Source organism: Misgurnus anguillicaudatus, chromosome 12, assembly GCF_027580225.2.
Source record: "Misgurnus anguillicaudatus chromosome 12, ASM2758022v2, whole genome shotgun sequence".
Taxonomy (NCBI): domain Eukaryota; kingdom Metazoa; phylum Chordata; class Actinopteri; order Cypriniformes; family Cobitidae; genus Misgurnus; species Misgurnus anguillicaudatus.
Window position 1 is genome coordinate 29829086 of NC_073348.2, and position 20915 is coordinate 29850000.

General features: G+C 37.3%; 2 protein-coding genes across 2 annotated transcripts in view; one reads left to right on the forward strand and one right to left on the reverse strand.

Annotated features, from left to right (window-relative positions):
- Positions 1-179: 179 nt before the first annotated feature.
- vps11 (VPS11 core subunit of CORVET and HOPS complexes) lies at positions 180-12049 on the reverse strand. Its single transcript, XM_073874359.1, has 16 exons — positions 11860-12049; positions 11493-11637; positions 11082-11217; positions 10805-10968; positions 10468-10715; positions 10191-10392; positions 9866-10017; positions 9251-9437; positions 9018-9161; positions 7326-7523; positions 7072-7233; positions 6824-6957; positions 6393-6595; positions 6146-6317; positions 5697-5919; positions 180-784 (listed from the first exon to the last, which is right to left on the reverse strand). The coding sequence occupies exons 1-16, from the start codon at positions 12003-12005 to the stop codon at positions 617-619; spliced, it is 2784 nt and encodes a 927-aa protein (XP_073730460.1). The 5' UTR covers positions 12006-12049; the 3' UTR covers positions 180-616.
- A 972-nt stretch (positions 12050-13021) lies between these two features.
- The window catches only part of hyou1 (hypoxia up-regulated 1), a 14960-nt gene continuing 7066 nt past the window's right edge, over positions 13022-20915 (forward strand). The window contains exons 1-17 of the mRNA XM_073874360.1: positions 13022-13317; positions 14177-14249; positions 14440-14537; positions 14895-14969; positions 15060-15214; positions 15304-15380; positions 15465-15646; positions 15911-16026; positions 16124-16310; positions 17858-17992; positions 18093-18179; positions 18599-18727; positions 18945-19132; positions 19238-19376; positions 19482-19539; positions 19628-19704; positions 19782-19928. Of these exons, the coding sequence (XP_073730461.1) occupies positions 14183-14249; positions 14440-14537; positions 14895-14969; positions 15060-15214; positions 15304-15380; positions 15465-15646; positions 15911-16026; positions 16124-16310; positions 17858-17992; positions 18093-18179; positions 18599-18727; positions 18945-19132; positions 19238-19376; positions 19482-19539; positions 19628-19704; positions 19782-19928 (1917 nt within the window). The 5' untranslated portion in view covers positions 13022-13317; positions 14177-14182. The remainder of the gene's footprint in view (positions 13318-14176; positions 14250-14439; positions 14538-14894; positions 14970-15059; positions 15215-15303; positions 15381-15464; positions 15647-15910; positions 16027-16123; positions 16311-17857; positions 17993-18092; positions 18180-18598; positions 18728-18944; positions 19133-19237; positions 19377-19481; positions 19540-19627; positions 19705-19781; positions 19929-20915) is intronic.

The window sequence follows — 20915 nt, forward strand, 5'->3', positions numbered from 1 at the left end:
TGCTGGTTCAGCATTTTAGTTTATCTACAATCTAGCTTAAGTGGCTAGAAACTATGGTGTGGGTGCATAGGAAGGATTGTGGTTTTGCTAGTGCTTTGTGTTGTTTGGACATAAAATACAAATATGTGTAAGAACTTAAGATTCTCAACAAACATTTAAGTTGTAAATATATAATAAAGTCAACATTAATAGTTATTTATTATTTACACTTTAACAGACATTTGACATTGATTATTAATTGACTTGGATGCAAAATGTTTCTATGCATATTATTCTGAAGTAATAAGCATTTCCAATATATTTAATAAAATATACATAAATTAAGTGCTGAAAGAACTGTAACAGTTAATTTACAGACATACAGTAATAAAAAAACACAGTCTTGAAGTGCAAGTTCTTGTATCCACCCCCAACATTGCCTTTAATGTTGATCTCAGTTTGTAATAATTATAAATGGAGTGGTTTTGCAAAAGGACAAATAGTTACTGTGGTTTTGTCCCTTAAGCTATTTCTGGACCAGCTTTACTTTTCGCACATATTTTCCAAGACTATTACAGCTAGTTATTAGATATCTGACCCTAGATCAGTATTTTTCTGCGAAAATTCAGTCCATCTTTCAAACATTCCTCTTGGTGTTCGTGTGCAGATCTCTTTGAAATTCAGCTTCTAGATTCACAGCTCCACTCCGGCCTCCTGGTGCATCCGTTATCAGGGTGAGTTTGTTAAACACTCCACGGCCAAAATAGTCAGCGATCACCGAGAAGCCATCATTGGAAGATTTTAACTATGAGTGAAAGAAAAATAAGAAAATTAATTTTGTATGACATGTACAGTATGTATGAACTTTCAAACTTTAATCATAAATCCTTTAAGGTCATCAAATGATCTTCGTCAAGAGGATGATCTTTGCACACCACGGCCAAAAAGTGAAGCAAGTTGTTAAAAAAAGTCTGTCTGCTATATTCAGAAGTGTGGAAACCACAAATAAGTCGTCAACTTTGTGGTGGGTAATCTATCTTTCGATAGCCATATCTCCAACTTCTGCTGCACAGCATTCTTCCATCTTAGAAATATCTCAAAAATACGCCATATGCTGTCTGCATCAGATGCAAAAAAGCTTATCCAAGCTTTTATGACCTCTAGAATAGACTATTGTAACTCGTTACTCGGGGGGTGTCACGCAAATAAGGTAAGCTACAGCTGGTTCAAAACGCCGCCGCAAGAGCGCTTACTCGATCTAAAAAGTATGACCACATTAGTCCAATTTTGGCATGGCTACCAGTTAAATATCGCATACAATTTAAAATACTACTAATCACCTACAAAGCCTTAAATGGCTTAGCGCCCTCGTATATTCAAGAATTACTCAGAATACAATTCACCACGTAAACTGCAATCACAAAATTCTGGTAATTTAATTATCCCTAGAATATCAAAAGTGTCTAAAGAAGGTAGATCCTTTTCCTACTTAGCCCCTAAGCTCTGGAATGATTTACTAAATAATGTTCGAGTATCAGACACAGTCGATCAATTTAAAGCTAAACTTAAGACATTCTTCTTTAACAAAGCATTCACATAAAATGTCCAGTAAGTGTAATTATCCCGCAATAGTTATTTTGACTAGAACAAAGCACTCACATACCTCATATGGGTAATATACTATTGCTGCAATAGGTAGCCTGTCTGGAACCGAGCAAATTTTAAACCACATTACTGTATGACACTTGCATTACATGCGAACGACCCCTACGCTAATAGAATTCTGTTTTTCTCTCCCTGTCTCGTCCTCGACCCCGGGACAATGAGACAAACAGACCCAGTTCCTGTGAAGCTCATCACACCACTGATCTACTGATGCCCAGCCGATACACGTCCGACAACCACCGGCTGAACCAGTTTAATCTGCTTACCCGCTTCCTATCCCTACCGTGTTTATATATATAAATATATATTAATTTCTCCCAAGGTTTTTTTGTCCTTCTAGGAGTTTTTCCACCTGGGTTTTCTCCTGGGGGGGGGGTCGTCCCCGGGAGAGTCAACCAACTTTGGCTTAACTTAAGCACTTTACTGTATACGTTACATTATTACTACGCTTGTACGGTTTATCCTTAGCCGCAATATTCTACTTCTTATATTATCTATTGATTTTCTGTGTTTTCCATGCGCGTAATTTGCACAGGGGTTACGGGGGTCATGACCCCCTCAATGATCAAATCCAGCTAATATAACCCCCCCATTATCATCACATCATTCAGATAAAAATAAATATGAAATGTTACGAATGAATATTTTGTTTGTTTTCTTTATTAATTTCATTTGCCAGCAAGAAAGATAGTATTATATTTTAAAAATCTATAATGTACCCCCCGCCCACCGCACTGACTACTTGGTATGACCCAGTGTTATTTTTATATTTTTATTAAAATATTAAGGCTTTTATCTAAAGCGACTTAGAGTGGATTACAAAATATACAATATGTGAAAGTTTGTTAAAAAACTATAACTAATAACTATGAACTAATCTCTTAAAACACCATGCTTCCCTCATCTTTTATGTTTTAGAATATAGAATTAATATATTTTTTAATTAATGTATTATTAATGTACTACCTGTAATATTTGCAAAATGTCCCCCTAAATATATAATGTTGGCATACTCTGGCCTACATTATCTGTTGCAAATCAGCTGTTCCAAAAGATAGTTTACAAGAGAAACTACTAAACAAGACTATGTGCAAGGTGAAAGAATAGTTGTCTAATTTTAATGTGTGAACAGAATCTGCTATTTCCTATCCTGGACTAAAAGTATCACAAATGTATTTCTAATACAGGAATGGCAAATTAGCATGTTACCTTTTACACAAGAAAATGATTCAATAAATAAATAAATATGCCGCGAGTTTAACCCCCCCAATGGTGGACCCAAAGTTACGCACTTGGTGTTCTCCCATACATTTACTCATGTAAAGCTGCTTTGCAACAATTAACAATTGTGAAAAGCGCTATATAAATAAAATTGAATTGAATAGAAGCACTTCTTATCTTCTAAATTACAATTAATTAATTAAACGAAATCCTTGCAACTTTAATAGCAAACTAGTTTTCTGGTTTGGCCTGGAAATCGATGTCACACTTGAAAAGCTCTATCCGCTTGTTAATCCATGACAATTACACACAGACATGTCTCATATTTAACATTTTTAGCCAACATGTTTTTTTTTTTGTAAAATCTAATTTGCTGTATAAGGATTTTAAATTAAACAAATCGACAGAAGCTTCGAAATTACGAATTTTGTAAATCGTTTAATAATATATGTTAAAGGATTATACTACATTATTATAACATGTAGGTCATCAAAAGATTTTTGTCAAGACCTTTGCACACCATGGCCAAAAAGTGAAGCAAGTTTTTTTTTTTTTAAGTCTGTTAAATTCAGAAGTGTGGAAACCACAAAAGTCGTCGTCAACTTTGTGTCAACTGTGTCGTGGGAATGTGAGAAGCCCTTTTTATCTTCTAAATGACAATTAATTAAATAAACGAAATCCTTGCAACTTTAATAGCAAACTAGTTTTCTGGGTTGGCCTGGAAATCGATGTCACACTTGAAAAAATCTGCTTGTTAATCCATGACAATTACACACAAACATGTCTCCTACTAAAAACATTTAGCCAACATGTTTTTTTTTTTCAAAATCTAATCTAAATCTAAAGACTTTAAGTTTAACAAATCGACAAAAGCATAAAAAATAAGGATTCTGTAAATCCTTTAATAATAAATGTAAAAGGATAATACATTGCTATAACATGGAGGTCATCATAAGTTCATGATCTTTGTAACAAAAAAAGTCAGAAGTGTGGAAAAAAAAGTCATCATCAACTTTGGCCTTTGTGTGGGGGAAATGTGTGAAGCTTTAGAGCAGTGGTTTTCAAACTGGGGGCCGCGAGATGGTGCCAGGGGGGCCCCAGTTTTATGAAATACATTACTTTATCATGAATTCTGTGTAATTAAACCTAAAAAAAATAAGGCTACTAACCAAAAGCACTACTTTTTTGTATAATTTAATGTTTTTTCTAATTCAAATGTTGAGTTTTAGAACAGTTTTTTGTCATAAATATTCTTTGGGGGGCCGCAAAGGAATGCACCGTACACAGGGGGGGCCGCACGCTGAAAAAGTTTGGGAACCACTGCTTTAGAGCATTAGAAGTTCGTTAATTTAGTAGAGCTCATAAATTGGACAAATACCAAGGAGGATTAGGGCCAAGATAAAATAAAAAAAATAAAACCATCTCGAGATTTAAGATTATTTAACAAGAATAAAGTCAGAATAAATATAATTTCGAGAATAAAGCCATTATTTAACCAAAATAAAGTCATTATTTAACCAAAATAAAGTCGTTATTTAACGAGAATAAAGTTAATAGCGAGAATAAAGTTGTAAAATATTGTGTAGTGGAGTGTATTTATACTGTCTTAATGCATGAAATGGCTACTACTACCAAGGAGGAAGCTTTCCGAGTTTAAAATCGAAAAATCTCGTTATATATATTAACTTTATTCTTGAGATTTTACGATTTTATTTTCGCTATACATTAACTTTATTCTCGTTAAATAACGACTTTATTCTCTTTAAATAACGACTTATATAACGACTTTATTCTCGTTAAATAACTACTTTATTCTTGTTAAATAACGACGTTATTCTCGTTAAATAACGACGTTAATCTCGTTAAATAACGACGTTATTCTCGTTAAATAACGACGTTATTCTCGTTAAATAACGACGTTATTCTCGTTAAATAACGACGTTATTCTCGTTAAATAACGACGTTATTCTTGTTAAATAACGACTTTATGCTCGTTAAATAACGACTTTATGCTCGTTAAATAACGACTTTGTGCTCGTTAAATAACGACTTTATTCTCGCATTGTAATGACATTAATCTCGAGATGGTTTTATTTTTTTATTTTAGCTTGACCCTAATCCTCCTTGGTTGGTGAAATATTAGCGCCCTCGGGTCTTGGGTAATTTAAAATCAGTGTGTTTTTACTGAACGGACCTAAAAAGACCAAAACTATCTCCGGTGTGCACATCAAGTCCTTTTCCAACCCCACCCCCCATGTTTGCCAAGACAGCTTGCGACATCATGTAGCTGGTGGTAGGTTAATTTTCGTTTAGCCAGACCTGTCAATTAATTTTGACTATACACAGTAGCGGTTATCTTGGTGTCGTCGTCAGATGACAAATTAAAATAAATAGAGCAGCGGGCCAAATCGGATGGGAGGCCAGCAGGGTTTCTTTCTGTCTGACTGGTGCATGTGGGGGTGCAGACTGCACAAACGTCGGTCCCGTTTACATTCGAGTCCAGTCGGGTTCAAAAAATTGCTGCTGGGTCGGGTCTAATTTTGCCGGGTTTGTTTCGGGTCGGTTTAAAAAAACAATATAGTGATGCAAGTCCGGTTCGGGTAAAGTGAAGTACATTTCTTTGGACCTGAGAAGACCTCTACTGCACGCCCCAAAATGGGCCTTTTCAAAATGGTTCAATAAATGATCTACAGGGTATTTGGACCTAAAATTTTACAGGCACATTCTGGGAAACCAGAGACTAATATAACATCTTTGTTTTTTTCTTGAAAATGCCATATTAGGAGCCCTTTAACACTATTTAGTTTTAAATAAATAATTAAAATAAGCACCTGTCTACTGAAATGGTCATGAAGATCTCGTTTCTGATCTTGTGCTCGCAGCATGTCCATGACCTTTCTGTTTTCAGGTGTGCAGGTGGGGCATTCGGCCTCGCTCTCAGCGAAGCTCTCCAAGCAGTGCTGGTGGAACGAGTGGCCGCACAGGAAGTGCACAGAAGGCAGCTCTAGTGGACTGTTGCACATGCTGCACTTCGTCTTCTGGAAAATCTTTGCACTGAAAAACAAAATCAACTGTCAACACATTTGTTGAACACCTTCATAAGGTTTTTAGTAAAAAATGTCTAACTGGGTGACTCTGATCACCATGTCAGGGTTTATTTTGTAATAAAGACCAGTTGACAATGTGTCATTTCCTACATGCGTGCCAGTACTACACCTCAGAAAGAATGAGATTGTCAGTAGCAGCGTGGGAAACAAAAAAATGTCCTCAATTAGCTCACCAGGTTTTGAGCTCCTGGATCTCAGCACGCAGATGCGCCGTCTCCTCTCTATACTGTCGGATCTTTCTTTCATCTTCTTCAATCTGATGGGTCTCTCTCTCAAGTTTATTTATCAAGTAGTCTTTTATAACTGAGAGAGAGGCTGTGGAGTTGTGGGCCAAAGTCTGCACCACTAAAACACAGAGTAAATAACAAAGTGTTTCAAAGTGTGTGTGCCAAGTTTAGTCGTGTGAAAACCATGTCTTACCCAGCAGTGGAGGCATCAGGTTATTTTGGTCAATATGCTGCAAAACTTCACTAATGTAGGCTTTGCAGTTTTCTTCTTTGCGTGCAAAATAGCCCAGCGCCTGTTCCCACAAACACGCCTCCTTGTCCCCATGATGCTTACAAGCCTCCACAACTTTTCCATACTCCTCGTTTTGCATGTGGTAATGCATGATTTGCTGGTATCTGTAGAAAAAGGCAATTCAGTCAATATGCACTGGCTTTTATTTGATTATTTACTAAATGCAATGTCAGTAAATTATTTTGGAGTTACAATTATTTGAATTTTGGTCTAGGACAAGCTCACAATAAAAGAGACGGGCGGCACATGGGCGGGGTGCATCAGCATAAGATTGACAGCTGCCAACACATTGGAAACACTGAGAAGTGACATAATAAAAAAAAAACACTCACAGCATGCCCTTTTCATAAAGATACAGCACTCCTTCTTTGAAGTTGTGCATTTGGCAGAGGACCAGGGCCTTGTCAAACACAGTGTTGTCACTCCTCAGCAGAGACAATGCTGCCTCCTGCAGGACTTTTTTCTTCTGCAACACAATAAAAGAGAGCTGCCTTTTGAATTCTGCCGGTTTCCAAACAAGCCTGCCAATAAATATACATGTTACATCAGTGCATGCACAGACTGAACCTAGCGTGTTTACCTCGGGGTTCTGCTCGTGTGCCCAGTCCTGCAGTCTGAGCTCAAGTAGCGTGTCATAAACTCCCTCGGGAGAGAACGGATCCACCTTTATCATGTGTTCCAGGAACGCTCGCAACTCCCGTGGGTTATTGGCAAAGACAGGAATGAATTCCTCTGGATTGGCCTGAGATTTGTTTGTGAGGAATTCAAATCTTGAGTCAAAATGCTATCTGATCAGGTTGTGTAATGACATTAATAGGACTTCAACTTAATTACCTTGTTTCCTGCGGCACTGTTGAGACTGTCCTTATCGGCAGAGTCTTTGTTGGGTTGATAGTCCGTGCAGAGGCGTTTTAGCAGTATGGTGGTGCTATCAGGTACATTGTGCATTAGAGTTTTACCATAGCGCTTCATGTTGCTCTCCGCCTGAATAAATGGCAACCTGCCTATGTAGCGTAATGCCTCCTGATAATTCTGAGGAGAAAAATGGACTTTCAGTATAGAGTGATGCAGGGATGATATTTTTGTAGGCCAACCTGGAAGTTAGCTTTCCATAACAAAAAGTCAACTGGATAATGATAGGCTTATTTATTTTCATAAAAAATAGAGATATAAGATTATCTTCACAAATGTACAACTTGTAGGAATTTTGAAGTCTAAATGCATTTACTAGAAATTTAAAGCAAACCATAAGCTATAAGCAAACTACACCAAGGTCGCTCGACTTCAATATCATCACCACAAAGAGCTTTTATCACCTTTTTAAACTTTATTGAAAACATTAAAAACAAACCCTGATAATTGTGCCTATGTTTGTAATGTTTTTGACATTTTAATGTGTGATGTATGTAGGTCTGCACGATTATGACAAAAATCATAATTGCCGATTATGTAATTGTTTCACATGTAATTAGTTTTTCGATTAATTGTGCATCCCTAGTGTGATGACATTTAAAGTTCCTGACAACTTCTGTAGTCTTTGTGTTTCAAAATTGAGGTTGGTTGCGAAATTGTGGTTGGTCACCGCTAGATACCACTAGATGCCGCTAAAAAACCCACATTACACATTTAAAGGAGTAGTCCACTTTTGACTTACCATAGTATTTTTTCCTACTATTAAAAGTCAATGGACCCCATCTTTAAAGTGGACTACTCCTTTAACTAATTTCTCCTACCAAATATGTCATCCCTGCTGCTCTCTATCCACTTAAGTCATGACGTAAGGAATACTGTTTTCAGCTCCAAGCCACCACATTTTACAGCCATTTATGAGCACTACCGTATTTTCCAGACTATAAGTCGCATCAGTCAAAAAATGCGTCATGATGAGGAAAAAATATATATAAGTCCCACTGGACTATAAGTCGCATTTATTTAAAAAATGATTATTCTATTTGGGGGCATTTTGTTTGTTAAGTCTTTCTCCGTTGTCTTTAATATTTCAGTTAACATTTTTTTTTCAGGGGAAGGCTACAGGAGCAACATATAGCGCCCCCTTTTGGCTATAGACGGTAATGTTTTCCTTTGGTTCATATTAGTCAGTATGAATTAATTTTGACATATAAGTCGCACCTGACTATAAGCCGCACGACCAACCAAACTATGAAAAAAGTGCGTCTTATAGTCCGGAAAATACGGTATTTATTCATAGTACACATTTAAGCAAAAATTTTATAAACTCAGGCTCCCAGAATCAAAGACAGCAATATATTAATAATTCATAAATCCATGTCTGGTCATCTTGGATTTTATTATGGAGATCAAAATTAGGATCGGGTGTTTTTGGTAGTTTTTCATTATGATACGAGTCTATTAAAGCAATGATTTCTCTATGACATCTGTGAGCGGAAGTGGCGCATGGTGTCAGACTTAACAACCGGATAGATAGCAGAGCAGATTTTGCTGTGGAAAATGCAGAAACTGTGGACAGGTCATATGATAACATAAAACATTGGTGTTGTTCATCACCTTCAAATCCTCCAGCTGAATCTTTAGGTACCATTCATGATGCGTGTGTTTCTCTGCCAGGAACACAGCATGACTGTGATAACCAGCCTGACGCAACACCTTGATGGCGATTTCGACATCGAAATGCACCTCACTCTCACTGCTCTAGATTGAGAGATACAAATATGAATGCTTTTGTTAGTTATCATAACTGTATTCAATTTAACTGTCCATCCAAATACATTTTTGCAGACCTTAATGAACTCCTCCAGTTTGGAGCTGTCTTTCAGTTTAGTGTAGCAATTAAGCAGTAGAGTAGTGTGGTCAGCGTTGGCCAGGGACTGCCTGTGGAGGGCTTGTAGGTATGCTGTCAAGTTATGTATCCTCTGGGCATCCAAAAAATTACGGATAACATAAGAGGGTTCAAGCTTCCCAATGGTGCTGAAAAAAAAGTAGAGCAATTAGTCTTATAGCTCAATTAGTAAAGCATTGCACTAGCAATGCAAAGGTCATGAGTTCGATACCCAGGGAATAAACATTCTGATGAAAATGTAAAGCTTGAATGCACATTAACGGTACAATCAAACGGGGCACCAGCGTTAACGCTTCTCTTTACTTTGAATAGGTGACGTCATGCGTTGCCGATCTGAATTGCAGATCCGTCGACATCGCGTCACTGCCATTGCTCTTGGCTGAAGTTGAACATTTCTTAACTTTTTAAGCCCAAACACATGCGTCAGCCAATCATATTTCAAAAAACCTAGTGCAGAGCCAGCCAATTACGTTTATGCAAGACCGGAGAACTTAATGTCCATATTCTGATATGTTGGAGTTTCTCGATTACAAATCAAAAACTATTAAACACCTACCGAATATACTGTTGAATAGCTCCATCATGATCCCCTTTGGCATAGAGGTGGTCTCCGTAATGCCTGAATATCTCAGACAGACCATCATTGTCCAGGTGTTGACTTTTAGCCAGGTTAATAGCCATCACAAACAGGTTTTTCTTAAACAGCATCTAAAAACATTGATAATAGTCAGATAACAACAAATATTAATCATATCACATGTATTATGATTGGACAAAAAAGATCGCAACATTTTACCTCACAATACTGTCATACCAAAAATATATTCTTTGTAAAATGTTTATATTAATGTAATATTACAGGGACAAAAAATATTGTCTACCTCTAACTTTGTCTGTGTGTCTTTTTCTTGCAGTGTATACATAGTTCGGTCTCTCGTAAGCACATAGAATGAGCCCCACTCAGACAGGATGTCAATGACATCATCAAATGCAGCACTATATGCAATGAACTTGTTGTCCAGGTCGTATATGGTAAGGATGTGCTTTGCTGCGGGTGATGTCTCTCCGCTGCCATATTCAGATCTGTATGACAAACATATTTAGGAAGTAATAAACTTGAAAACCATAAATGAATGATTGACACAAGAAATGTCCTACTGGTTAGGTGACTTGTCGTTTTTGGTGAGCAGCAGTAGGTATCCTCTGTGCCACTGAGCCTGAACCTTATGGCCTTCGAAAGCAAAGCAAGGTCCTCTTTCATCCGGCTGGTACAAATACACGCAGTCATCTCCGGCCACTATGAACTGAGAGTCCTGCGATGGGTCTGTGAGCGCAGTGCAGCGGAGAGCGCAGCCATGCGTGTCCAATTCTAAACGTGGGACCTCTTTTAGCGACAGTGTGTAACACTGTCGACACACATCAGCATAAATATGAACCCATTTTGATCTTCACAAAAAGTTCTTTACAAATGCATGGAAAGATATTCGGGATATACCTGCACTTTATCTAAGGTTGCAACAAACAGGTGCGTGATTTTGCCAGCTTGCCGAAAAGCCAGGCCTGTGATTGGAGAGTTGTCCTGATGGAAGCTAAGAGTTTTACTGTGTCTGTCTCTGGTGATGTCACCCTTTGTCAGCACAATGCTGCCATCTGTAAAACCTGAACATTTAACAGAAATAGTAATCAAGAAATTTAATATAAAACTTAAGAATGCTCTTTCCTGTCAATCATTGTTATTTAACCATTTTTACTTTACTTTAAAATCTTTTTACCTATGGCCATGAAATTAAGGTTTTCATGTACACTAAGACAAGACACTTCCGTGGGTTTGTTTCCAGGAATGGCAGGGAAGATTCGGGTACACAGAGGACTGCCGCTGTCCTTCTTATCAAGGTTCCAAACTTTCACCTGATGTGCACACAAAAAACATACATTCATCAACCAACATATACACAAACATATACCTGCAAATTTCAAATGTAGCTTTACAACAGTGTTTCTCAACCAGTGGGCAGATGCCACCAGGGGCCCTCAAAATTTCACTATTTCTTAGCGTTTGGTTATTTTTTATAACAAATTTAAATCTTTCTAGCTATGCCAACCTTAAGAATATTTTACTGGGTACAAATTTGAGTGTGAGGTCTTTAAATATTGAGATTAAAAGCCCCTGTCGTTATGCTTACCAGAGGATTAATGCCATGCTCATCCTCACCAACTGACACGAGGATATTGTGTTGTTTCAGCTGATAGAGGTGTGTTACACTCAGTTTATAACCTTGAAAGCTGGAGAGCTGAAGAGAGCGGCTTAAAAACCAAATCTGTCCATCCATATGTGCATACAATGAGTTAAAGAAAAGACATATTTAAACACACACGTATACAAATGTACATATGCAAATGTGTGGTCTGCTTGCTTGCTTGCAAAAAAACGTATTAACATTGCTTATATAGGTATAATTACGAAATACATGTTAATAGTATTGATATTGCTGTTTGACAGTGTCATCGTAAATATCAAGTGACAAGCAAATCTTCAGCATTTTAATAAGGATATCTCCGAGCACAATGTGTCCTCGGCCTGAATCGCATGCCGATATGCCCATCGGTAATTGGAAATTTTTCCCATTGTCGCTCGGATCCTTTACGGTTTCTTTATAGAAAAACGCAAATCGTCTCCACTGTAAGAACGCAGACATTTTCCAAGCGATTCCTGTTTAGCATTATCATGTGACTACAGCACGGTCATGTGATCAGACAGGCTTGTCATGCAGTAATGGTGCGTTTGACTTAATGCGGCGCCGAAAGAAATGGCACGCAGATGACGACAAAGCACCGCGAGAGCGAGATGAAATTAGACTTCTCCGTATGATTTCCCGAATCGCTCTCGCGGTACTTTTACGTCATCCGCCTGTCAGTTCGCATGAAGTAGAACAAGCCTAATGTAAATGCATGTTCGATTTCATCCGGCGCTGCACAGACTAAACAACGTATGACATCAAATACCGCGAGAGTGATTCGAGAGCAGAATTCTCCACGCTTTCAAATCGCACTCGTGATATTCTGATGTCATACCGATCATCTGCGCAGCGTCGCATAAAGTCGAACACACCTGTTGTTATTTGCTTGTTTTCTCATACTAAAGGCCAGTGTTATTTAAAGTTTGTACATATACAACACAAATCACTTTATAATTAGAATAGTTAATCTATTAGTAAACGTAATAACATGGCCTCTTGTCAAAATAAGGTTTACAACAATATTACATGCATAGCAGAACAAGCATTCATATATAAAATATTCCTTATTAATAAAAAAAATGTAACGTTGCGGTTCTATTATATTTCGTTTTAAAGACATATTTCAAGTTTGTGCTATCTTTAAGTTGGCTCCCTGAGGGAAGTGAATGAATATTTTCCCTGAAGCATAAACATTTCTTCTTGTGACTATTAACATGGGTATGAAACGTTCTCAAAATAATAATAAAATAATTGTAACAATTGTTTACAATAGCATTGAAGTGGACTACAACGACGAGAAGATCAAAAACTACAACTAGTCGCATAGTCGTTAAGATTCTCCATTTGTCGTGGACCAATCAGATCCGTACATGAATACACAACCGACCACTAGCGCACGTCTGCTGGAACGTGGACCAATCACCGCTCTCCATTTCAAGGTAAGGGGCGGAACTTACCAGTATTGAGATCAACGCTTCACTCGCGAAGCTGCGAATCGTGTGGATCCAATAAGATCACGCCGCGTTCCGGGCCCAATGTGTTAGAACAAGCCGGTGATTGCAAGAGCAAAAGCGAGGTGGTGTGCTCACAGAACATTACTGCTTTATGCGTTCTTGTTTCCAGCTGAAAGACATTTGACATCCAGCTTCAATAAGGGAAAGTTTTAGTTTGTAATCAAGACGGAATAGGCGTTTCATAAATATTTCTGATCAGGTGTCAGGGTCTGTTTATTAGTTAACTGGAACCAGCATAAAACTTGATCTGGCAGAAGGTAAGTCACATGCTGTTTTACTTTATTTCTTTGTCAGACATATGAGAGTTTATTGTACATTTAAACGCCTGTGAAGAAGGGCAGTTGCATACGTTTAGAGATGGAGGTTGAGTTGTTAACCAATGTGTGTGTGTGTGTTGACTAGTATGTAACACATTAGCCATAATAACCATCATCTAAATACGTGTTTGAAAAAGTGGCTGTTATATTTGCAGTCTATAAAGTGGTAAAATGGCCAGTTTGACATTAGGGGATAAGCATCATAACGATCAGGCATGCGTCATGAAGGCTGTGTAGCTAGAAGTTTCCATACTTGCATGTTTGACTGTATTTGCATTAGCCTTGGACATAAACACCACAAAGGCTGCTCTAAACGTTAAACCAAAATAAAAAAATAAAGTGTATATGAAAATATTTGGAATACTCATCAAGTAAGATGCTACTTTGTTGATGGACCCAGGATGCCTCTGGACCACATACTGTCTGTCTTTATCTTGAAAGCTTTACATGATCATATTTGCATCCACGTGCTCCCAAGCTTTGTCTCAGATTGTGGGTTGGATCACAGGGAAAGTCAACAGGATGTATAGCAGCATGTTCTAATGCATGGCTACATTTGTACACCTGTGACACTTGCAGTCTCCACCTACATATTCCCCTATATGGTGCTCCAGTGGTCTTTATTGGGATGGTGATGCAATGCTGGTCAGACGGTTGCAATAAGAGTAATTATATGAGATGTGATGATTTTAAGGAAATGGCTTGCTTTGGTTTACTTCCTGTTTTATGGAGCACAGATCTGTCACAGGTGCATGGTACCCTCTTGCCTACAATTTTTGTTTTTGTTTATCCTCTGCAGGTCACAATGAGGGAAAAGCTGTCATTATTGGCTGTTTGTTGCTTAATAGCAGCATTCCTGCCTTCTCAAACAGGTAAACACAACAACATATTAAAAGTTTATTTTGATTGTCTGATGCATTGGATTATATTTAGTGCATCCTTATGGTTTTAGCGAGAATCATTTAATGTCTGAGAGTGTTTCAATTGAAATGCATCTATCTGCTTTGTGCTTTGTTTACAAAAAATCTTAGCATGTGTGTCTGATTGTTTTTTTTATTGCAGAATCAGTAGCCGTTATGTCTGTGGACTTGGGCAGTGAATGGATAAAAGTGGCTATAGTTAAACCTGGTGTCCCAATGGAGATTGTACTAAACAAGTATGTTGTACAACACACAATGCAGATTCGTTTTACAGCATAAAATCATCTTTAAATATAAAACAAACCATTTTGGAAGTATAATTTGTATTAGGATTTTGCTTCTGTATAGCTTATTATTATAAAATTGCATTGCAGTGCAAAAGGTAATGGGTTCAAGCCCAGGGAACATGCATACTGATAAAAAAATCTATACCTTTATAATGCGCTTTAAGTCCCTTGGATAAACATGCATTTTTCAAATGCACATTTTTGAATAATGGTAAATTATAATTCAGCACTATAGGGTTATAATAAAGAAAGTTTAGCTTCAAATGATTTTTTTATCCTTCGACATTGAGCTTCTTTTCTATACAAGGAGTCCAGGAGGAAAACCCCAGTAGCTGTGTGCTTAAAGGAAAATGAGAGGCTTTTTGGGGATAGTGCTTTAGGAATGGTATGTGTTTTTTTCTACACAATGCCATGATTTAAAATTTCTCACATCAAGTGACCATTGAGTATAATTTTTGACATTTAAAATTTGCAGGCTGTAAAGAACCCCAAAGTGGTTTACAGATTTCTCCAGAGCCTTTTGGGAAAGACTGCAGACAACCCGCTGGTGGCACAGTATCAAAAACATTTCCCTGAACACCAGCTCCATAGAGATGAGAAAAGAGGAACCGTGTATTTCAAATTCTCCGAGTGAGTAGTGGAGCATTGGCAGGTGCATTAAATCTTATGCGTTTTCTTAAAACAAGAATATGAAATGCTGTGAATCTTTTGCCATTCAGAGACATGCAGTACACTCCAGAGGAACTTCTGGGGATGATGTTGAATTATTCCCGTGGTTTGGCTCAAGACTTTGCAGGTTTGGCGTATAAGGAGTACTTCAGGTATAACAGCTACCTTGAGATTCGTACATCTAATTCTGTATTTGTTTACCCGTTTGCAGAGCAGACAATAAAGGATGCAGTCATCACAGTTCCAGCATATTTCAATCAGGCAGAACGCAGGGCGGTCTTGCAGGCTGCCCATATGGCAGGTTTGAAGGTCCTTCAGCTTATCAATGATAACGCTGCAGTGGCTTTGAACTATGGAGTCTTTAGGAGGAAGGAAATCAACTCTACTGCGCAGGTGCTTCTCATTTTTAACACTTAAACAAAAAATTTAAGTTAAACCCACTTCCTAAAAGAGCTAAACCTGATTGGTTTAAGCTCCTCATCTTGTCTAACTACCTGAAAATGTCAAAAGACCAGGCTGTTAAACCTGCAAATCAGCTTGATCGAGTTCTGTTTTTTCCTTTCTTAATGTATAAGGGTTATATGTTATTTATTCAATGTCGCAAATTTGCTAAAAAACTATAAGCATCATCAATAACCAAACACATGTTTTTTATAGAACATCATGTTTTATGATATGGGATCAGGCAGCACAACAGCTACTATCGTCACCTATCAAACCGTAAAGACCAAAGAGGCTGGGACTCAACCACAGCTTCAGATCCGTGGAGTTGGGTTAGTTATCCGTGATACAATGCATATGTTGGCGGCAGTGGATACCTGAGTGCATGCATATGTTTTGTCTCCTGACTTTTGATTGATTATTTTTCAGGTTTGATCGAACGCTGGGAGGCTTTGAGATAGAGCTGAGACTGAGAGATCACCTCGCCAAACTCTTTAACGAACAAAAGAAGTCAAAGAAGGACGTGAGGGAAAACATGCGCGCTATGGCCAAACTGCTGAAAGAGGCTCAGAGACTCAAGACTGTGCTGAGTGCCAATGCAGAGCATGTTTCCCAGGTACAGAAACGTTTATTATCATATTGAACATCTGACATTTTTTCAGCATTTCAGTGTCTGCTTCAATTCATTTTCATTAAAGCAGAATATAATATAAATAATTGTAAAATATCCTTTTTTAATGATGAAGTTACAACATCTATATCAACTTTCACATACTTTTAATGGGACACTCCTCTTTTTTTGAAAATAGGCTCATTTTCCAGCTCCCCTAGAGCTAAACATTTGATTTTTACCGTTTTGGAATCCATTCAGATGATCTCCTGGTCTGGCGGTACCATTTTTGGCTTAGCTTACCATAATCCATTGAATCTGATTAGACCATTAGCATTGCGCTCAAAAATGACCAAAGAGTTTCAATATTTTTTCCATTTAAAACTTGACTCTTTTGTAGTTACATCGTGTACTAAGACCGATGGAAAATTAAAAGTTGTGATTTTCTTGGCAGATATGGCTAGGAACTATACTCACATTCTGGCGTAATAAGGACTTTGCTGCCGTACCATGGCTGCAGCAGGCGCAATGATACTATGCAGCGCCTGAAAATAGTCCCCTTGGTTACTTTCAATAATTTCTTAGTACACGGTGTAACAACTACAGAAGAGTCAAGTTTTAAATAGGAAAAATATCAAAACTCGACCTGGAGATCGGCTGAATGGATTCCAAAACGGTAAGAATCAAATGTGTTACTCTAGGGAAGCTGGAAAATTAACTTATTTTCAAAAAAGTGGAGGTTCCCTTTAATAATGCTGATAACTTAATATGCATGTAATATGTATTACTACAACAAATTATTAGAATAATAAATTATTAATAAGAATCATAATACATATAAAATGAATACTAATTAACTAAAATATTTAAGTAGAATGTAAAATCGAAATCATTGTCAGTGGTCTCAGACTTTCGTGTAGTGGTTGATTGATATGGTTTTTAAATAACTGATACAGATATTGAGAAAGCTATGTGGCCGATATGACTCAAACATAATTACAATAAATTAGTGACCGACTGAAAATTGGTGAAATTAAATAAACATTTATTCTGCATAATATTTATGAATAAAACCATATTAACTACCTGAACATTTTTAACAAGACATATAAACTGGAATCTGAAACATCACGGTACTCTATGAATAAGACTGCACGCCAGTGTGTTGTTTTGTATTACACTACATAAACCGAAGAATAAATCGGTAGCATGTAAAAACGTGAATAATAATTGGTAATTTTACTCTGTCAAGACTTTGGCTTTACATCTGAGTGTCTTTATATTACAAACAACTAATTTAAGGGACAGAAAGATTTATTTGCCGATGCCCATAATAAAAAAATCCACATATCGGCCAATATATTAGCCTTGATAACATTGGTCAACTCCACTTCCATAACCAACTAAATTACTAAAAATATTAATAATAAATATTGTTCTTGACAAGAAAACAGCTGTCAAACTGCTGTTCGTAAAACTGTTCATAACTTTTGAATGTTAAAAATAATTACTTAATTGTTGGTTCTGTCTATATCTGGATGATCTCTTATTAGATTGAAGGTCTGATGGATGACATCGACTTCAGGGCAAAAGTGACTCGTTCTGATTTTGAGGCGCTCTGTGAAGATCTGTTTGCTAGAGTACCAGGACCTGTGAAGGAAGCATTAGCTGTTTCTGAAATGACCATGGTAGGAATCTTTAGTGCATATCGGCTTTACACGGCAGTCATACATGATTTAATGCACAGCTCTTATTTATTTATTTATTTTTAAATTCACTATTCAACAGGATGAAATCGAACAAGTGATTTTGGTTGGAGGGTCCACCAGGGTTCCCAAAGTGCAAGAAGTTCTCCTAAAAGCTGTGGGAAAGCAAGTTTTTTTTCTTTTTTTTTTAATATACGTCCTTTATAACAAATTATCCTAACTATCCTACCTAACAGGCAGTGCACAGACAGAAAAATAATCTAATTTACAGTATTATGAGTATTTACTAAATATTATTAGTAGTTTTTGTGTTGCTTTAAATAATATTTGTTGATAATAATTAAATAGATAATTTGATATTTAATTATTTTTAATTATTTCATTTAATTATATGTCATAATTAAAACTGCCCCTAAATGTAAATGTACTTTTGACTTTCCTAAATACAAAAGCATGCTTTTGTCACCATACATTGTACTTTACCAATAGGGACATGAAAGGCCATGCTCTCCTTTTGGTTGAGATGGGTTCAAATAGTGCAGTCTGGCTGATGGCATCATGTGATTTTTTTTTTTTGTCTCCAGAGAGGAATTGAGCAAGAACATCAATGCAGATGAAGCTGCAGCGATGGGCGCCGTCTATCAGGCTGCTGCGCTCAGCAAAGCCTTTAAAGTGAAACCTTTCCTGGTCAGAGATGCTGCAGTGTTTCCTATTCAGGTAAGAGGAAAATTTAAAGAAAACTTTAAGATAAAATAGAAAATAAATCTTTGGTCTCCCCAGAGTACATATGTAAAGTTTTAGCTTAAAATACCATATAGATAATTTATTATGGCATGTTAAAATTGCCACTTTGTCAGTATGAGTAAAAGTCTGATTTTCATGATGTGTCCCCTTTTTAAAATCTCTAAATGGCACCCCATTGTCGTATTTTCAGGTTGAGTTCAGCCGTGAGACTGAGGAAGAAGATGGTGTAAAGAGCGTAAAGCAAACCAAGCGTGTTCTGTTTCAAAGAATGGCCCCATATCCTCAGAGGAAAGTCATCACGTTTAATCGCTACACGGATGACTTTGTCTTCTACGTCAACTATGGAGATCTCAGCTTCTTGAGTGAAGATGACATTAAGTTAGTGGAATTTTATTTTGCTTTAGTACAAATAGTCCAAAAAATAGATAAATGCGCATTTTGTCCTTTTGGCTCATGATGAAACCCAATTTTTTTTTTTTTTAGAGTGTTTGGCTCTCAGAATTTAACAACGGTAAAACTGTCTGGAGTGGGCAGCAGTTTTAAGAAGCATTCTGATGCTGAATCAAAAGGCATAAAGGCCCATTTTAACATGGATGAGAGTGGGGTGTTACTTCTGGACCGGGTTAGTACTTTTAGTAGATAGTGTCATGTATCATTTCACAGACTAATGTATTTTTCCACAATGTTTTTGTGGAATAAATGGACCTTTAAGTTGTTGCCTTTTTAGGTGGAGTCTGTGTTTGAGACTATTGTTGAAGAAAAAGAAGAGGAGTCCACCCTCACTAGTAAGTCTTGAATGCATTTAGCATGTTCTGTTTTATTGTACAGCCTCTATATGAAAAAGTTTGATTTATTTGTTTCATTGCATTGAAGAGCTTGGAAACACCATTTCCAGCCTGTTTGGGGGTGGCAGCTCAGAGCCAAGTGACAATGTAACAGAACCAGTTACGGTAAATCCAATTCAATGATTTAATGTTGATATTAATTGATTTTGGCTTGACAATTGAGTAAATGTTTTATATTTTAGGATGAGGAGGAAGTGAATGGAAAGGATCAGGAACAGACAGAGAAACAGGAAGAGGCTGAACAGAAGAAATCTGAGGCAGAAGATGTTAAAGGTGGAGAGCCTCAGGCAGAAGAACAGAAAGATGATAAAGAAGAAACCACTGAGACTCAGGGAGAGAAAGATAAGTACATTTCTGGGGAGCACACGGGTAATTATGGGATTTTATAAGTCAGATTTCCTGTTCCACCCTGTTATTTTCAAGAGAGTCTTTTGACCCTGTGTCCTCGTGTGGTGTTATACAATATTCATACGTAGAGATTAATCTCTGTGTGACACATTCTGTATTGGTTTACTGTCACACAAATTTTACTTTTTGGGTTTAGCCTATCAATCTGTGCTGTTCTGACTAGATGAATATATTTCTTAAATGTTATCTAGCTGTGAAACTGTATTAAAGCGAGAAGTTTACCCAAAAATGAGAATTCTGGCATCATTTACTCCCCCTCATGTTGTTCTAAATCTGTATTTTGTTGAACACAAGAAGATATTTTGTTAAATGATAGTAATCATACAGTAAACGGTACCTGTTGAGTTCTATAGTAGAAAAAACAAACTATGGACCTCAAGCGCCAACGTTGCAGCAACATTGCGCCTCGACGCCAACGTGCTGCCTCAACGCCATGCTACGCCAACGCCTTATTTTTGCAAATGTCACTTTAGAATGCGTTTATGGCAGTGGAAGGCACCTTTTTTAAATGGTTTCTATGGGCAGTGAGAATTATGCGTGCCTTTTATGTGTGCTGAACGCCTCACGTTTTTACTACCTGCCACACCACACGTTTTTGCCAGAGCGTTCTGATCGACTAAAGTTTAAAAAACGTCAATTATAAGCGGAAAAGCACCCGCATTTGGTGTGATCGGCCGCTTATTCGGTTAATATCCTATAATCGGGTAACTCTTCCACGTAACTCTAACATACATTTGCGCCCCATCATTTATCATCTACATCTTCTTCTGTACACCTAGAGGACTTTGCTCAAAATATCATGGTGTTTAACTCTTTCCCCGCCAGTGAGTTATTTCGTTAATTAAGAGAAAACGCTTCCCTGCCAATGACGAGCTTTTCCGAAAATCCATATTTCTGCTATTTTCCAT

Coding starts and splice junctions, on each gene's coding strand:
- vps11 (XM_073874359.1), bottom strand. CDS start 12,005: ATGTCTGCGTTCTTACAGTGGAGACGATTTGCGTTTTTCTATAAAGAA. Junction 9,438..9,865: donor GCTATTCAACAGTATATTCG/GTAGGTGTTTAA, acceptor CTTTTTTTTCAG/CACCATTGGGAAGCTTGAAC. Junction 9,162..9,250: donor AACTGGAGGAGTTCATTAAG/GTCTGCAAAAAT, acceptor CTCTCAATCTAG/AGCAGTGAGAGTGAGGTGCA.